This window comes from Corticium candelabrum, chromosome 13, assembly GCF_963422355.1.
Source record: "Corticium candelabrum chromosome 13, ooCorCand1.1, whole genome shotgun sequence".
Lineage (NCBI taxonomy): Eukaryota > Metazoa > Porifera > Homoscleromorpha > Homosclerophorida > Plakinidae > Corticium > Corticium candelabrum.
This window is the reverse complement of record NC_085097.1, coordinates 2139084-2157392: the sequence shown is the minus strand read 5'-3', so window position 1 is coordinate 2157392 and position 18309 is coordinate 2139084. Positions and strand designations below refer to the sequence as shown.

Below are 18309 nucleotides of genomic sequence, written 5' to 3'. Positions count from 1 at the left end.
ACCGGGAACGACGGCGCGAGAGGGTCTGGTACGAGGCTAGCGTAGGATCATAGAGTAGCTATTTGTATTGGAGAGATCCAAGTGAAATACTAAACCACAAAATAGACATTTGTATTGAAGAGATACAAGTGGCCCAGAACCGGTACTCTATAAACTACCTTAGTTAAAATCGTTCATTTTCGACGGAAGCACAATGCAATTGTAGAACAAGTGCGTTAACATCCTATAGAGGTCAACAGGAACATGAGACAGTGCAAGACTATGCTGATACAACTTGCGGCGAATTGCACTTTTACCATAGCAGAGTATGGGGATAGAGTGAGCGACATATTGGTTGCTGGAATTCAAGACGATGTATTTCTGCAGAAACTACATGAGGTATTTAAGACTTGCTGACCCAATTATTGGACGAAGTAGTTCAAATAGCTATAACTATCGAAAGTGTGAAAAATAGTGCAGCTGAGACATTTTGAAACAATGGCACAAAGTCAGGATGTTTGCCAACTAGAAAGAAGAACACCTTACTTTCTATTATAGAAGACAGCGTCAAGTAGTTAGACAAAGAGCGATATGTTTCCATTCCCATAAACAAGGACACTATCATTGGAAATGTCCTAAGAAGATAAGGAACAAAGAAATTGCATCAAAATCTTGTTTTCGAGAGGTTCATGAAAGACTAGCAAAGCGTTCAAAAGTACAAGTAGTATAAGGAAATGGGGGTTCTGGCACACATGGTTCAAGCGTCTCGGACAAAGATATTGAAGTTTGCAAGAGCATTAAAACAATGGATTGTTGATATAAACACTCATACAGAACAAATTTGTGTTATCAACACATGTGATGTTATCACCCCATTTCTACAACTACCTGAACATGCTATCGTTACTATTATATAGTTTTCCATAACTGGTTGAGAAGAGATAATGGATTCACAAGCTTGAAGAATCATTACAAACATTCTGAACTCAAAAGTAGTTATAACAGGCTGAAGCTACGTGCAGTATTCTTTATTACACACTCAAAGTTACTAATAGATTCCAAATAATTGTTATATATGTATATATATATATATATATATATATATATATATATATATATATATATATATATACAGTACCGGTCAAAAAGGATTACTCCAATCAACATTTTACACACGTGGCATGTAAAACTACAATTATCTTAACAAAATTAGTGTAACATTGATTCAGTGTTTTGTGTAACCTCCTATAGCGTCTATGACATTGTTTACTATTGTAATCAAGCTATCAAAAAGGCTTTGTGTTGTTTCTCGTAGCACATTATTCCATGCTGTCTTCAAACATTGCCACAGCTCTGACATGTTGCGTGGCAACTGCTGCTCAACAATACCCGCAAGATAATCCCATATGTGCTCAATTGGATTAAGATCCGGTGATTGAGCTGGCCAGGGACCAAGAGAGACGTAGTTATTGTGATGGAGCCATTATTGAACACTCTTTGCCCAGTGAGAGAAGCATTGTCATGCATAGTGTGACATCACCATGACCTAGCTCAAACTCCTAGATTGTTGGAACTGGAGCATTTTCGAGAATGCATATGTACTTTTCAGCGGTTAACCGCTCGTTGACCAACGCAATGTAGTCAATACAATTCCTCATCATGCAGCCCACACCATGATACTATCTCCAAGCTACCATATGCGCTACACAATCATCTTGTAGCTGCTCTCCTGTTCTTCTTCTTATCCATACGCAACCACCGGAACAACTCAAATTTGCTTTCATTGCTCCAGATTATGCGTGACCAATCGTCGGTTGTCCAGTTTCTGCGGTTCTGTGGAAATGCGAGGCAGCGAACGCAATCAGCTGTAAGGCGTGGCTTCCATCTAGCAAGACAGCCAAACAATCCACCCTCTCAGAGACACCTTCTAGCTAGCAGTGGAGATGGGATTTTTGCTCCATTGGCCTGCAAAAATTCGGTCCTAACCGAGGGTGCAGTTGATCGTCGGTTAAAAAGCGATATTCAGATCAGCTGGCGATCGTCTCTCATGCATAGGCGTAGGAAGCACGGGGGCCCGGGGGCACGTGCCCCCCCACTTTTTGACATGTCTGTTCTGAACATAATAACTTGAGCAACGGTTAATAAGCCTGCTGGATCTTGGCGTTTTCCTGATGTCTTCGAGAACAAAAGCAACTGGTAACTGGTAACGCCCACACAAGACCGCCAATGAAGGTGCCCCCCCAGTCGAAAGTTGCTTCCTACGCCTATGCTCTCATGGAAGTCATGCGAGGTCTCGAGGGAATTCTCTTTGTTTTCGTATTTCCAGCTTTCCTTTGCCTTCTCGCTAGGTTAGAAACTGTTTTCTGGCTACAGCCAACACGTTCAGCTATTTGTCTTTTACTGTAACCTTCTTCCCACAGAGTGACAATTTTACCGCGATTCTCAGGTGACGTTCTATCTTTCCTGACCATTCCGCTCTGAGATAGTTCCTAGGCAATTTGCAATGCAGCACACAAAATTTGCTCAAATCAGTGAAAGGAATTCTCAGGTTAATGCTAGGTAGCTTAGTGGGCAAAGTGTAGCAACTAGGCAGGAAAAACGCTATCTCTGCCAAATGAAAAATAGCTATACTCTAATATCTAAATTTGTATTGCTTTATAGATAGCGTTGCTAATGGTGACATACAAAATTCTGCAGTTTTATCTGCAAACAGAAATATACGAAAGTACAGCATACATGTAATTGATTAGTTTCAATACCACAAACATGTTCTGTGAAAATAGTGATGACAAATTATTGAATTACTCTAGATCAGCAATTAGGAGTGAGTAATTCTTTTGACCAGTATTGTATCTTTGATGAAGACGCTCAGCTGAATGTCAGCGTCAATACTGTGAACCAGCCTTTAGATTCGCCTCTGTTCTTATGGAATACATTTTTGATCTTAAACCAACAAACTCAATAATAGGTTCAAAAGCAGTTTCATCTTGATTCTTCAAATTTACCCAAAACATTTTGTTTGAACAATCATAAATTCACTATCTTTAGGATAATCTGACAAATCAAATAATTGTTTTATCATTGAAAAAATCCTTGTAAATATCTTGAAAGCTGTCTTCCTTTCAACATATCCAATTTGTTTAAGTTTATCTAATTGAGAACATGTCTTCTCAATTTGATCATTATTTGCCTTCATATCATTAATGTCTTGCTCTATTCATTTCATTACATTTACCTTATCTTGAATAGTTATAGAAAAAGCTGATGATGATCTTGGTTTGGAACTGGCTTCTTAATACTTGATGATGACAATTTTACAGCGAGAGAGTTGGTATTTACCAAGTGCATGAAAGTACTCAGATCAATTAGTTGATCCTTCAACAGTGTTGTAAGATCAGAACAATCTATAATGGCTAAAATATTTTTATTTAAACCATTTATTCTACTCATATATAATATTATATATGTTTATCATTTTAAGTGATTTAGGGAAGAAAACACTTAGAGATACTCAAACAAGTTCAGACAAGCTGAGACAAATATCCAGAAATGTTATGATTACATCACATCCGCTGAAACATTCCTAAAGGCGCACATTCTTTTAGCATTCTTAAACGACAAGTTGCATTCCTAAACAACCAGCTGCATTCCTAAACAGCTGCATTCCTAGGTGACCAGCTGCATTCGTAAATACGCAGTTGCATTCCTAAAAAGCCAAGTTCCATTCCAAAAGGTACACGTAAAATGTCATGTGACAGATGTCTGACAAGTATTGTCTGGAACCAATCAAAGATTGCATACAAACTGTCACTATATAAGCTAGGTAATCTAAGTACTAAATCCATTCGGTCAAGACCATCTACTGTTGGTTTTCATCAATCATAACCCTTCCTCAGCAACCTTCTCAAGTTCATGTATTTCTTTGTTGTAGTGATCGATTTCTTTCTCCACAGTAGTAAGCTCATTCTAGACTGCTTGAAGTCGCACCCTTATTCTTCTTCTCCTAGCTGCTGACTTTCTCTCTTTTTCACGTTCGAATATCAAAGTTAATATTTGCTCTAGTTTTACTTAGGCTTGGAGCCATAGCTCTTCCACATCCAGCTACTTATTGTTGTTCTAGTATTAGATTGGCTATTTTCACAGCGTCATTCTGAATATATTCTTGTAACTTCAAATCTGCCATCTGCTGTTTCATCTGAACTGACTTTCACCTCAACAATGAACTTGTGTGAACATGTTGATTAATTAATATCCTGTCACGTTCTGCGCAATATCAAAAGGTCAATTAGATTTCTATCACCCGGCAACTTCCTCTGATTTTCCTTATACAGAAGCCTCTCTACAAACGGATTCCTCAAAATGGTTCTGAGTAAGCATGACCAACTTTGAGTGGTTCTAGATACTGGTCTTCTTCATTTTCTTCTCTATCAGAAACAACAATTTCTTCCCCATCAGAAACAACTTCACTTAAAAATTTCTTGTAAAAAATATATGGACACATGTCAGTTAGTATGTTTCGATCACAAGCTTCACTTCTCAAATATCCTTTCAAGACATTTAGTTCTTTTGATAGTTTGTATATGAAACCTACTAACTCTAGTTGTTTAGAATAAGTCTTCTTTTTTGTTAATACTTTTATAATAATACCTAATCCAGTAACAGTGAGTGCATAATGATTCTTCAGACATGTGAATCCAATATCTCTTTCCCAACCAGTTATGGAAAACTATATAATAGTATCGATTGTCATGTTCAGGTAATTGTAGAAATGGGGTGATAACATGATGTACATTACGACACACATTGATAACACGAATCTTCTCTGTATGAGTGTTTTAGATAAATAATCCATTGCTTAGATGACTTTTGGAAACTTCCATATCTTTGTGCAAGACGCTTGAACCAAGTGTGCCAGAACAGTCTATTAGGTTTTCGTTTGCTTATTTTAATGATCTTTTAGATGCCTTTTGGAAACTTCAATATTTTGTCCAATACGGTTGAAGCATGTGTGCAAGAACCACCACTTCCTATACTACTAGTACAAAACTAAGGAAGTCCTTAAAGTACAACATTAAGACTCTGAAGCATCTGAATCCAATTCCTAATTAGTAGACAGAAGCCCTAGACATTCATTCAAATCCGTCGTGAAGACTGTCTACTGTGAAAATATGGTTCACAATACCTAAAAAATTTGGTTGATGCTTGACTAAATGATTATTTAATGACTTTTTGTGTGGATATGGGAGCTGATGTCTCTTGTTCAACAAGGTGACATGGAATAGGATTGGTAACTGAACTGATAAAAGAAAAAAAGAGACTTACAAATAGAATTTTGACTTTCAAATTGCATGACGAAGATCAGGATTTGCTATTGCAACTGTGTAAGTTGTTCCAACTAATTCAATTATTTGAGACCAGGTCAGCTAGGGTTCCAAACTCTTGGGTATAGATTGAGCAAGGAAGATAGGTCTGGCTGCCGTGTGCCTTGACTAATTCAAGTCTGTAGAAAGCAGATCTAGTGTAATGTTGACTGGAGTGACTAAGAAGACACACAAGGAAATAAAATGTTAGAAAAGTTTTTAGTCTTGTTTGAAGATAAATAGGGCTGTTGCGGTAACACTGTTGGGACTCGTGTACGTGGTGAAGCAAGGTTAAATGTTTTTCCATTCAGGAGACTGCCATTACATCTTCGAGCACAAATAGAGACTGAAATGGAAAGAAACATTAAGACTGGTGCCTAGAACTGGTCAACACGGCTCTTTCTGCTTTTCTCACAGTGAACATCGTTAAATCTGGACCTATCAGAATATGTGGCGACCTCAAACCACCACTCCATTGTTTTCTAGTCACTAATCAATATCCAATTCCTATACCAACAGAGCTGTTTATATATATATATATATATATATATATATATATATATATATATATATATATATATATATATATATACTAGCACGGGGTAAGCTTTTCTCCGACAACAATTTAAAGGGCGCCTACAATCAGTTGCAACAGTCAACTTAATCTTTAACACCCATATTGGATTGTTTAAGTATAGACGTCTACTGTTTGGCATCATCTGGGCCCCTGCCACTTTTCAGAGAGTCATAGCCAAAGTCTTGAAAGGCTTGAAAGGAATTTTCGTTTACATGGATGGTAGTTTGGCTAATGGAAAAGCTGACAATGAACACAAAGAGGAAAAGTCGTAGAAAATCATTTTTCGTGAGGGCACTCGTGTATATACAAGGGTTTGGCAATAACATTTACACCAACATACACCACATTTGTCTATTTCAATATCTACATAAAAATACCAAATCCAAGAACTAGATTTACACAGTACAAAAGAAATTTTTTTCTCCTCTCATTTTCTTTGATCAAACTCTGCAATACTGTTGATGTCAATTTCATCTGTTTTCTGTTTGTGAATATATAATGGAGCATTGTGACAAGTCAGCAGCGTTAGAACTTCTCCAACAGTAGTGTCTTTGCCTTGAAGAGTGACAGACAGTTGTTCAGTACCACTTACAAGCTTACAAGAGACGATGGGATATGGTAATTTCAATCCAAGAAAGAAAACCGCCATTTTCTGCCATACTCATTGTGACATGTGTTATTGACTTCAAAAAGAGTTTCACGAAGAACAACGTAGTTTCTAAGCTTAGTCTATAGCTGAAAACGGCACAGTCCATCAGGTAGCACAAAGATGCTGAATTGAGGTTAGGAGATCCTGGAGAAAGCTGTCTTCCAGAGTTTCAAATAATGTAGACCGATTAGGAGAATATCGGATTAGTTGTGACACGTCCATTACTAAGTCCATAGCATCTCATACAGAGACACACACACGACAAACTGATTGCAAACAAACGTTAGTGCAATGTGCTAAGCAGTTCACATAAACAGCTGATGACAGCCATTTTGAATATGAGCTGAACACCTCTCAAGTAGCCACTCATATTACTAGCTTTATCATGTGCCAGGCCACGACAATGATTGATAGGAAGGCATAGTCTTATCAGTAAATTTTTGTTTTTGTCTGTTTTTGGAAGACGAATCAATTCCACAAGATATTCATGAACAGATAACTCTTCATCCACCCAACGTATATACAACGCCATCTGTTCCTTATTGTTCACATTTGTGGCTTCATTAGCAATAATTGAAACAAATGCTGTACTTCTGATGCCACTGAGAAGCTGCCTAAGGAGGTTCAACTCCATTAATGAAATGCTCATTTAGAATAACAGGAGAGAAGTATCTTCGTTCTTAAATCCAGCTGTTCAAGTCCGGGTAATCATCACACCTAAGCTTCATGAGTTGAAGTAGATTGCTTTCCACATCTTCATGACCTCTAATTGCTAATCCTTGTCTCAGGAAAAATTTCAAAGATGACAACTGTTTCATGAAATGATTGTGTGGCCAGACCTTACAAAGTAAAACCTACGCAAGTCCCAACCAGGAGCTCAACAGTTAGTAAGTTAATTTGCAGAATTTTGGTTGAGCACGTGCAACTAGTGCTCCCCGGTTCATACGCCTATGGACAATCAGTCTGCAGTTTTGCAAAGATTACAGCAAATGGGTTGAGCATCAAAAACGAGAAGTGCGCTTTCTGGCAACAATCAAATCAATACTTGGGACATACTCTGGATAGTGCAGGAGTAAGAGTAACTGAAAAAAGGATTAATGCAATTCACACGATGAGAGCACCAAAAAAGATCAGTCTGAATTGAGATCGTTTTTACACACGGTAAACTATTTTGGTAATTTTCCCCCACACATTTTAGTTATACAGTGCCTTTTAAACACTACTCAATTGTCAATTACAAAGGCCTGCCTACACCACTAACTGAGATACACACCCTCGTGCTAACTTCACATTAATTCTGCAATGCAGAATGGCATCGGACTACCATAAATCTTTGCAAAAGTATAGATCAGGTACTCATTTGTATACATAAGGTATAAAAATTTTGAAAAAAATTAGAAAGATCAATGTAGGGTTGCCGTACGAAAAAGAATAGAAACAAGACCATGTAAGGTGTGCTGTGACATCTTTCGTATACAAACTGAATGAGCAATACATCATACCTACATTGCACCATTTTATAATTAGTAAAGTATAAGACACATATTATAGTGTCTCTAATTGTAGAAAATGGTGCAATGTAGAAAAGATATCTTGCCCAGTCTGTCTGCATACGAAAAATGTCGCAGCACACCCTTACATGGTCTTGTTTCTATTCATTTTCATAAGGCAATCCTACATCTTTCTCATTTTTTCAAAATGTTTTATACTTGTTTGCCTTCTTCTTCTGGATGAGGTTAGTATGCGCAGCGGTAACGATGTACGCAAACAGATATGTACAGTATGCAATTTGCAAGGTTGACAGTGAGGCATCAACACACTCCCTGTGTAGAGTTCGGTACAAGAAACATTTAGGTTGGATTCAGTGCAAATGAGACCAAAATTTATAGAAAAACGCTAGCAGTAGAAGAACGGTTTCAATCGGCCTAAAGTCTTAGATCCTAGGAAGCGTTGCGGAGGGCAACGAACCATACAGTCTACACGGGACTGGTGTGGGCTTGTGGTCGACTGAAGTGGAAGGTGTAGAGTTCCCGTCATCAACAAACTTTACGCGGGGATCGGTCCCTTGAGAGGGAACAATAGACTGCAATGACAAACTTGAGTAGTCATAGACCTGCTGCGTTGCAAGCCCTGAGGTTTGGTATAGAAATCAGCTTCGTAGCATAAATGGTTGATAGCGATACCTGCTCTTACAGAAAACTGAACACATACTCAACCCTACATACCAGCACTACAGCATTGCTGATAGTTCGAATAGACTAAGTACACAACAAATTGAGGTCAAGAAGGACCTTCTACTTTGGAGCAGCGCCTAGCTCTAATGAGTACACCACCTGGTGTGATGTCTACATCATTAACCCTAGGCGTAGCGAGGGGCATAGTAGTCGTCTTATCAGAAGTAGCAAAAGACCGACTTGACGGAAATACCGACTCGATGGAAACAACTTTGGAATGTACAACATGCGTTCACTGGTAATGCTCGTGTAATCTCGACTTATGGTTGTTAAAGCTTGTCCAATAGTCTAGGCAGAGTAACGGAGGACGTTCCAATTGATTATTGATCGTGATTTTCGAGTGTACCTTGAAGTCACGGCTTGTGCAATTATAGATATAGCAACCTAGCAGATCCAGCACCCCAGCAGAGTGCCCCTGTGACTATCAAGTGCACCCACCATACATTATTGGGAAGTGTTAGGAGCTATGTCTACCACAGTGGTTTCACTCATGATGAAAATGCCCATTATTTGTAGTTTGGGTTCATTCTGAGGCACGTACCCTGTAAGATGCATGCACCTAGTACAGTTCATGCAAAAAGTGAATGAACAATACAAAAGCATTAAAAATGTATTTTAGTAAGAATGACTACACAAATCAGTAAAAGGCAAACAAACAAGTGTGGATAGTTCAATACTGTACCAAATTGAAGGTGCCATGACTAACTCACCATTGCACAAATTGTAACACAGTGTGAGTTAGTCCTGGCACTTTCAATTTGGTACAGTATTGAACCATCCACACTGGTTTGTTTGCTTTTTGCTGATTTGTGTAGCCATTCCTACTAATATACATTTTAAATGTTTTTGAATCTTGTTGTACATAATGCTTAGTACCACTTAAATTTTATATGATATTGCACTCATGGGTAGCTTGACAAGAACTAGATCAAAGATACTTTTCGACAATAATTGGTCAATGCAAAGCAAAATTACTGTACAGGAGGAGCTGCTAATTTGAGGAAAAAACTGATTGCAAGTTGAAGTTGAAGTTGCAAGACACAGAATACCAGATTTGGTAATTTCTAATAATGGGCTTCAATTCTCCTATCTTGCTATTATGACATTTTCCTTATCATGCAGATTCAGAAACAAAACATCAAGTCCTAGATATCTCCAGGGCAACAGTGAGGCAGAAAGAAAATTCAAAACAGCAAAGAACTTAATTAATCAAGAAGTCACCATTTCCCTACCTAGCATTACTGGCGTATTGTACAACACCTCTAGTCAATGAATATAGCCCTATTGGATGAAAGGCAGATGTAAACTACAATTCCAACTCTCAACGCTTAGTGGCATGTACGCCATCTTGGACCTCACTGAAACAAGTAAACAACTGCCTAATCAAGACGCAGAAAGCCGACTTTGATAAATGCCACAAAGTCAAAGAACTTATCCCACTGCTAACTGATGACCCTATTTTCATCCCAAACAAACAAGAATAAGGAAAAAAGTCATTGATAAAGCAGTGCCTCTACAGTAGAACCTTAATATAATGAATCGCAGAAGACACTAGGATAGCTTTTTTGTTGTAGCAAGGGCTCGTTATAAGCAAAATCATCTGGGTCATCCATTGTGCAAAATCAGGGAAAGCAAGGCTATACAACGCAACAAATATTAGTTATTACAAAGGAGGAAGGGATTACATGGGATCCCGTTGCCTAAGAATTGTCGCAAGAGTTGATGGAGTGACTTTGTAACGAGCTGCCACATCTGTTTTTGCAGTCCTTTTTCTCTACCTCTCAGATGATTTCAAGCTGTTTCACCACAGATAAAGATTTCCACTTGGACATGATACTATAAAAGAGGATGTGCTTGGAAAGCTCTGAACAAATGCCTAATCGACATCTGACTGCGAGAAATTAATTGAATTCATCGTGTCCAATGATGTAAGCACGTTCTATGATCTGCACCCTCAGCAGCAGCTGCACTTTGTAGCCGTAGCCAACAATTTTGCAGAAATGAGCACAGTCACACCACCTACTACATTATATCAAGGTTATAATGTAATTTTCTACGTTTAGGTATAAAAAAGCCACACTATAGCGAGGTTTTTGCTAAAGGCGAGTTCGTTACATCAAGGGTCCCAAGATGAAGAAACGTATACAAACGAGTTCGGGACACAAGAATAGTTTTGTTATATAAAGAATTGCTATAGCGAGGCTCCACTGTATCCTATATTGTCAACACAGAGGCGTACCGTGGCATGAGCTAGAACGGCCTATAGTCCCATCATTTGTAGGTGTGGTCATAAAAATTGTGGACTGTAAATATGTGTAAAACCAAGCTGTATATAGCATATACACCACTCATTTTCCAGTCTGGATCTGTCACTGATCCTACAGTATCAGACAATAAAAATGGGCGTGTTTGTAAAAGTGGGCGTGTCTGTAAAAGTGGGAGTCCTGTAGTATTGTGAAGTTTTGTCCTCCATTTCTAGACGTCACTCTATGCACCTGGTCAACTATCCAGAGGAAATGATCATGATCGAGACAAATCAACAAACTGAGGACCACGAGAGGACAGAAAGCAGATCAGCTGGCATTGTCCGGTAACAAAAAAAGAGCAAGAAAACCAGCAGACTACACCCATAAGAAAGGAAGTAGAGCCACTAAACCTTGGGAATGACAAAGAAGAAAGACGCAGATATGTCGTCGAGAACACAAACAAGAACAAATGACTCAGCAAAAAAAGGTCGGGAAGAATAAGCATTCTTCCAAAACAAATATTGCATTTCATCAAATAAATCCCACTCTCAAATAAATGGTGCATTTCAATGAATTCCCATAAATCTAGCAAGATTGTACTTCTTCGTTTCTTTGGACTACTCTGCTACTGTCTCGCCACATGTCGTCTCAAAGACTGAAATGCGTACCAGTATGGTAAATGTTGTTCTTTTAATTAAAAATGTGTCAAGTGTTGTGTAAACACTCCTATTATAAGCAAGAATAGCTAGCTATCCCTTACAATTAAGAGCCTCCCTTGTATAAACGCAGCAGTTAGAATTTTAGCTATAATAAATGCCACAGAAAGAATTAAAGAAATAGTTACACAGCAAAACCGTAAAGAGACAGAACGCCGATGATTATCACTTAGAAAGGCAGATGTGGTATAGTAGTAAGTATATTAGACTAGCTGAACCTGCCATTTCGGCAGTGTGTTTGTTTGCATCTAGCACAATGTATTCCATTCAATACCATAGCAGAATGAGTTGTGTAAATGAGCTTTCACTACAAAACAAACCTGCCTGTGTGGGCAACTACTAGTTAGTAATAATAATAATTAAATGTCATGTTGAGTGTTAACCTAAATACATTACAGCACATCAGGAAAAAGAATGTTTCATCTCACTCTAAGCCGCCAAAGTATCATTTCAATCCGTCGGAAGCAATCTAGGGAAAATCCAACTAGGCCATTTGTCGCAAACAGTCGAACTCAGCCTGCTTGCTGCGTTTCACAATAATCCGTGAGCAGTGTGGGGTTGGTAAGCACATTACTACAGACAGACAAACAGCAGTGGGCGATCAAGTATCTATCTATCTATCTACCTATACCATTGATAAAGCTGTTGGGTGTGGGTGGGTGTGTTTGCATGCATGCGTGTGTGAGTGTTGTGTGTGTGTGTGTGTGTGTGTGTGTGTGTGTGTGTGTGTGTGTGTGTGTGTGTGTGTGTGTGTGTTTGTATGCGTGCGTGTGTGAGTGTTGTGTGGTGTGTGTGTGTGTGTGTGTGTGTGTGTGTGTGTGTGAGTGTGTGTGTGTGTGAACTGCACAACAAATCTTCACCAAATTTGCAATGCCCATTCCTGAATAATCTCAAACAGTACGCATGTGCATGAAGAATGTCCTTTATTACCAACAAATGTTGATAAAACAAGATGTTCTTAATATGTCTGAGTTTATAGATAAGACGTGTTGTTTGGTTACATACACGGAGAACGAATTATCCAGAAGTTTGTGTTTTCTCAGCCCAATAACCGAATTTTATCATAAAAATTTGTGTCAATACCTTAATTAATTTTCCTGGGAGAAGAAAGGGCTGATCAGCTAGTTATTATAGAATAGCTGGTATGAGCGGACCTACAGAAAAGTGCTTATGCAGGGAATAGTTATACTTGCCTACCTAGGAAATGAACCATAGTGTTCAATAATACAACATACACAGAAGTGATATCAAGTGGTTTCAGCACTTCTTAAAAAATTAATATCAATTTACCATTAACCTACTTGCTGCTATACTAACCTGTTGCAAATATTACAGCCCTGCCCATACTTGTAACTGGATTGCGATCTGATCGAGTTCCAATGATAATAAATCCAATCATCAGGATGTGGTTTCGATCACGATCGGTTAAATCCAATTAGAAATAGTGAGTGTTAATTATCTTCACGTACACTACGAGTCAGTGTAGTCAGAACATCTAACCCTCCTCATTTATCTTCGTTCTCTCTCACCATGCATCACTGTATCAGAGCTTTTCACAAGCAAAGAACCCACCCATACACATTGGTCATTAGTTACGTGATACCAAAAGGGTGGTGGAGGTATCATTTTCTAAGTGCAGTGTGGACGCTTGCTAAACCAATCAGATCACGATCCATTCTGGTCTACTGTGGACACGACTTCAGACTGCTATGTATAAATTACAGGTTGGCAATAAAATTCATGTTTAATAATGCAGTATTTTTGCAATTGCATATAAACATACCGAACAATAACTAACCTGTTTCGTATCTTTGACTAACATCAGAGACCTGAGTAACCTCTTTCTGTTTCAATTTTTCTAAAACATTCATTTTAATGTCAGCAGTCAAAACAACATTGGAGTTTGCAGCCACTTCTATCCTTACCAAGGTCAATAGCTGTTTGCTCTGCAGCAGAATTTGATTCTTCTTTCATTCTCATTTTTTCCTTGATTTTCTCTTCAGAGTAGGTAGCAATTTGTTTCAGTTCTTTCTGTTTCTTGAGAAGAGTCAGACTAGTTCTTATTGCTTCCAATCTTTCTTGTAATGAGTAACTGTAAGCAGTTAACTCTTGCAACTAAACAAAACAATTCCATTACATAGCAAGTAATAAAAAGTGACAGGAAAGACGTTGTACTTGTGGTCTCTGTGATAATTTCAATTCTATGTCCTTTCTAATACCTCTAATCTCATCAAGCTTGTGCTAACAAAAACGCATAATATTACAGACACTAGAAATGACTTATACCACTGCTGAACTGTATACTAAAACATACATATACATCACTTGCAACAGTCGTCTCTTTCACTTTCATTCTAGTAAAGCAAGCAGTAACCGAACCGTCATGTTCTGATATTTCCTACATGTTCATACAATGAGATAAGTATTTCAACTCGTTGGTTAATATATAAACAACATTCATTGCTATAACCTGCCGTGCAATGTCAGGTCTGTTGTTTCCAAGAGCATCCATCACTACCATGTTCTGTTTGTTCATCTCATCCAATAACTCTCTACGAAACGTTAGAACTTGTAGCTATACAAACAGATCTACATCATTCTAAATATTCACTACGACACACAGCACTGATCACCTCATTTTCAAGCTTCTTTGGATCAAGATCATCACTTAAAGCATCAACAGTTGGAAACAACCAAACCAACTGTTTCTCAATACATCTAGATTGCTGTACAAGTAATACAAACAAAACTTAATATTTTAAATATATTTTGCAAACAAATCAGAACAAGAATATATACTGAAGCAATCGTTGACAATAACAACAACATCCTCTTGTTCAGCATCCACATTCTAATTGAGCTCCCTAGACGCAGCAGTCACAAACCGTTTTAACTGTAGTGATAAACTTGCAAGGTAGACACACACACACACACACACACACACACACACACACACACACACACACACACACACACACACACACACACACACACACACACACACACACACACACACACACACACACACACACACACACACACACACACACACACACACACACACACACACACACACACACACACACACACACACACACACACACACACACACACACACACACACACACACACACACACACACACACACACACACACACACACACACACACACACACACACACACACACACACACACACACACACACACACACACACACACACACACACACACACACACACACACACACACACACACACACACACACACACACACACACACACACACACACACACACACACACACACACACACACACACACACACACACACACACACACACACACACACACACACACACACACACACACACACACACACACACACACACACACACACACACACACACACACACACACACACACACACACACACACACACACACACACACACACACACACACACACACACACACACACACACACACACACACACACACACACACACACACACACACACACACACACACACACACACACACACACACACACACACACACACACACACACACACACACACACACACACACACACACACACACACACACACACACACACACACACACACACACACACACACACACACACACACACACACACACACACACACACACACACACACACACACACACACACACACACACACACACACACACACACACACACACACACACACACACACACACACACACACACACACACACACACACACACACACACACACACACACACACACACACACACACACACACACACACACACACACACACACACACACACACACACACACACACACACACACACACACACACACACACACACACACACACACACACACACACACACACACACACACACACACACACACACACACACACACACACACACACACACACACACACACACACACACACACACACACACACACACACACACACACACACACACACACACACACACACACACACACACACACACACACACACACACACACACACACACACACACACACACACACACACACACACACACACACACACACACACACACACACACACACACACACACACACACACACACACACACACACACACACACACACACACACACACACACACACACACACACACACACACACACACACACACACACACACACACACACACACACACACACACACACACACACACACACACACACACACACACACACACACACACACACACACACACACACACACACACACACACACACACACACACACACACACACACACACACACACACACACACACACACACACACACACACACACACACACACACACACACACACACACACACACACACACACACACACACACACACACACACACACACACACACACACACACACACACACACACACACACACACACACACACACACACACACACACACACACACACACACACACACACACACACACACACACACACACACACACACACACACACACACACACACACACACACACACACACACACACACACACACACACACACACACACACACACACACACACACACACACACACACACACACACACACACACACACACACACACACACACACACACACACACACACACACACACACACACACACACACACACACACACACACACACACACACACACACACACACACACACACACACACACACACACACACACACACACACACACACACACACACACACACACACACACACACACACACACACACACCAGATATTCCTACCTTGCATAGACATGACACCTTGAATTCTGGATGAGCTAATGTTGTCATGATCTTCAGATTCAACAGTCTGTTTGCTATTGATTGGAGACTCATTGATATGGACCGGCAGCAAGGCCTCACTTGGAACTTTCAAAATTTTACTAACAACATGCTTTTGTTTCTCCTCATTATTCAAAATTTTACAAAATGCTTCAAATGATCCTTTTCCCTTCTGTGGAAGAATTGTACTTACAAGCATGTCTGATCGAGCAGCTTCACTCATTGACTCTTGCTGTAGCTGCAGAAATTCTTCTCGTGTAAGTAAACCGTCTGCCCGAAGTTCATCCAAGAACAGACTAAGGCGCAGCTCCTTGATGAGGTCCGAATGACGAGGCTTCAGCTGGTCCCAATGAGACCCCGCCTCTGACAATGTACTAGCGGGTGTGGATGCTTCAAATTCATTAGTACCTTTCTGTTGTGGCGTTTTCTCTACTTCTTCAGTAGAAGACTTTGGCACGATTTTCACCTGCAAAACTTCTTTTGCAATATGTGCTTGTTCTTGGACTTTCAGGAGGATTTGTCGAAAGCGATCGACAACATCGTCTCCCTTGTAAGGTAAGATTTCATATAACAATTTTCGAGAGCGCTCCTCCTCCGTCCAACAGGGAAGTCGCAAAGTATTGCAATCTTCAGCAGATATGAGGTCGCCAGTACGTAATTCTTCCAGCAGTGACGACGGTTTTAGCTTTTTCACAAGTTCCGGCAATTTGGGCGTAACAAATCGTTCCCAGTCGGTCTTTGACTCGGACGACATGTTGGGTGATCACACGCGTAGCTACGAAATGGAAACGTTTGCAATTCAAGTGAGACGTAGAGCTCGCGCAGACATTACCTTGACCACATACACCAAACGCTGTCAGCGAAACCTCACAAGACAAGTGCGATCTAAAATTTTAGTCTCGCGTCAGCAAGAGACTCGCACAGATAGTCACGTGAGTTACGCGTAGTCATGGTAGCGAGTTTAGCTAGGAGACAAAAAGCTTGCTACTTGACTAAATCATCACATTCTATGGCAAGTTTGCATGTTTTGATTTCAGACAAAGAGCAGTGAGTCTGACGCAGCTACGAGAAATCCTGGTAACGCAAGTTTCCCCCGCCCCTCCTCCCACGAAAGTTCAGCCATTATTAACTACTAGGTGTGTTTAGAGACCTTATTATAAAAGCAAAATTCTCGTAAGTTACGGATGCCGGCTCATGAGGAGATTGAAGGTTCAATTCTCATGAGCAGATCCGCGATCGATCATTATTTTAGGTATTCTGGATACGCAGCTGGAGAGATTGATCCCTACGAAGCTGCTCTATTAATTAGTTATCTACATCAACTACGATAATTATATAACTCTTACCGACAAGATCGAGCATCCTTCGATCCATGCACTAGCTATAGCTCCATGCCCAGGTGCAAATATAGGAGCAAAGGAAAATGGGCTAGCTTCATGCACAATCAGTTTTGATTTTAGATCTTCTGAATCCCGCGCTATACGCATGGTTGCTATGCAAACGGCAGATCTAGAATTCGAAGTCTCGGCCGCTAACATGTATGTTTTAGTTAATAGTTTAAAAAATTAATTAGTGCACGAATGCCTTTGCAGATATGAATAATTATCACCTAATTATTTAATGTTGCTGGACACTCCTAAGGATGAGAGTTTCCAGGCAAAGCAGAAGAGCTCT

The 18309-nt window shown here is 39.8% G+C and overlaps 1 protein-coding gene across 1 annotated transcript; it reads right to left on the bottom strand.

Annotated features, from left to right (window-relative positions):
* Window positions 1–4333: 4333 nt before the first annotated feature.
* On the bottom strand, window positions 4334–17495 carry LOC134189241 (uncharacterized). The gene is made up of 9 exons (XM_062657482.1): window positions 16597–17495; window positions 14561–14625; window positions 14395–14487; window positions 14232–14336; window positions 14076–14159; window positions 13937–14002; window positions 13687–13876; window positions 13560–13619; window positions 4334–4626 (listed from the first exon to the last, which is right to left on the bottom strand). Exons 1-9 carry the CDS (start codon window positions 17387–17389, stop codon window positions 4334–4336), a joined length of 1749 nt encoding a protein of 582 aa, XP_062513466.1. The 5' UTR covers window positions 17390–17495.
* Between the last annotated feature and the right edge of the window lie 814 nt (window positions 17496–18309).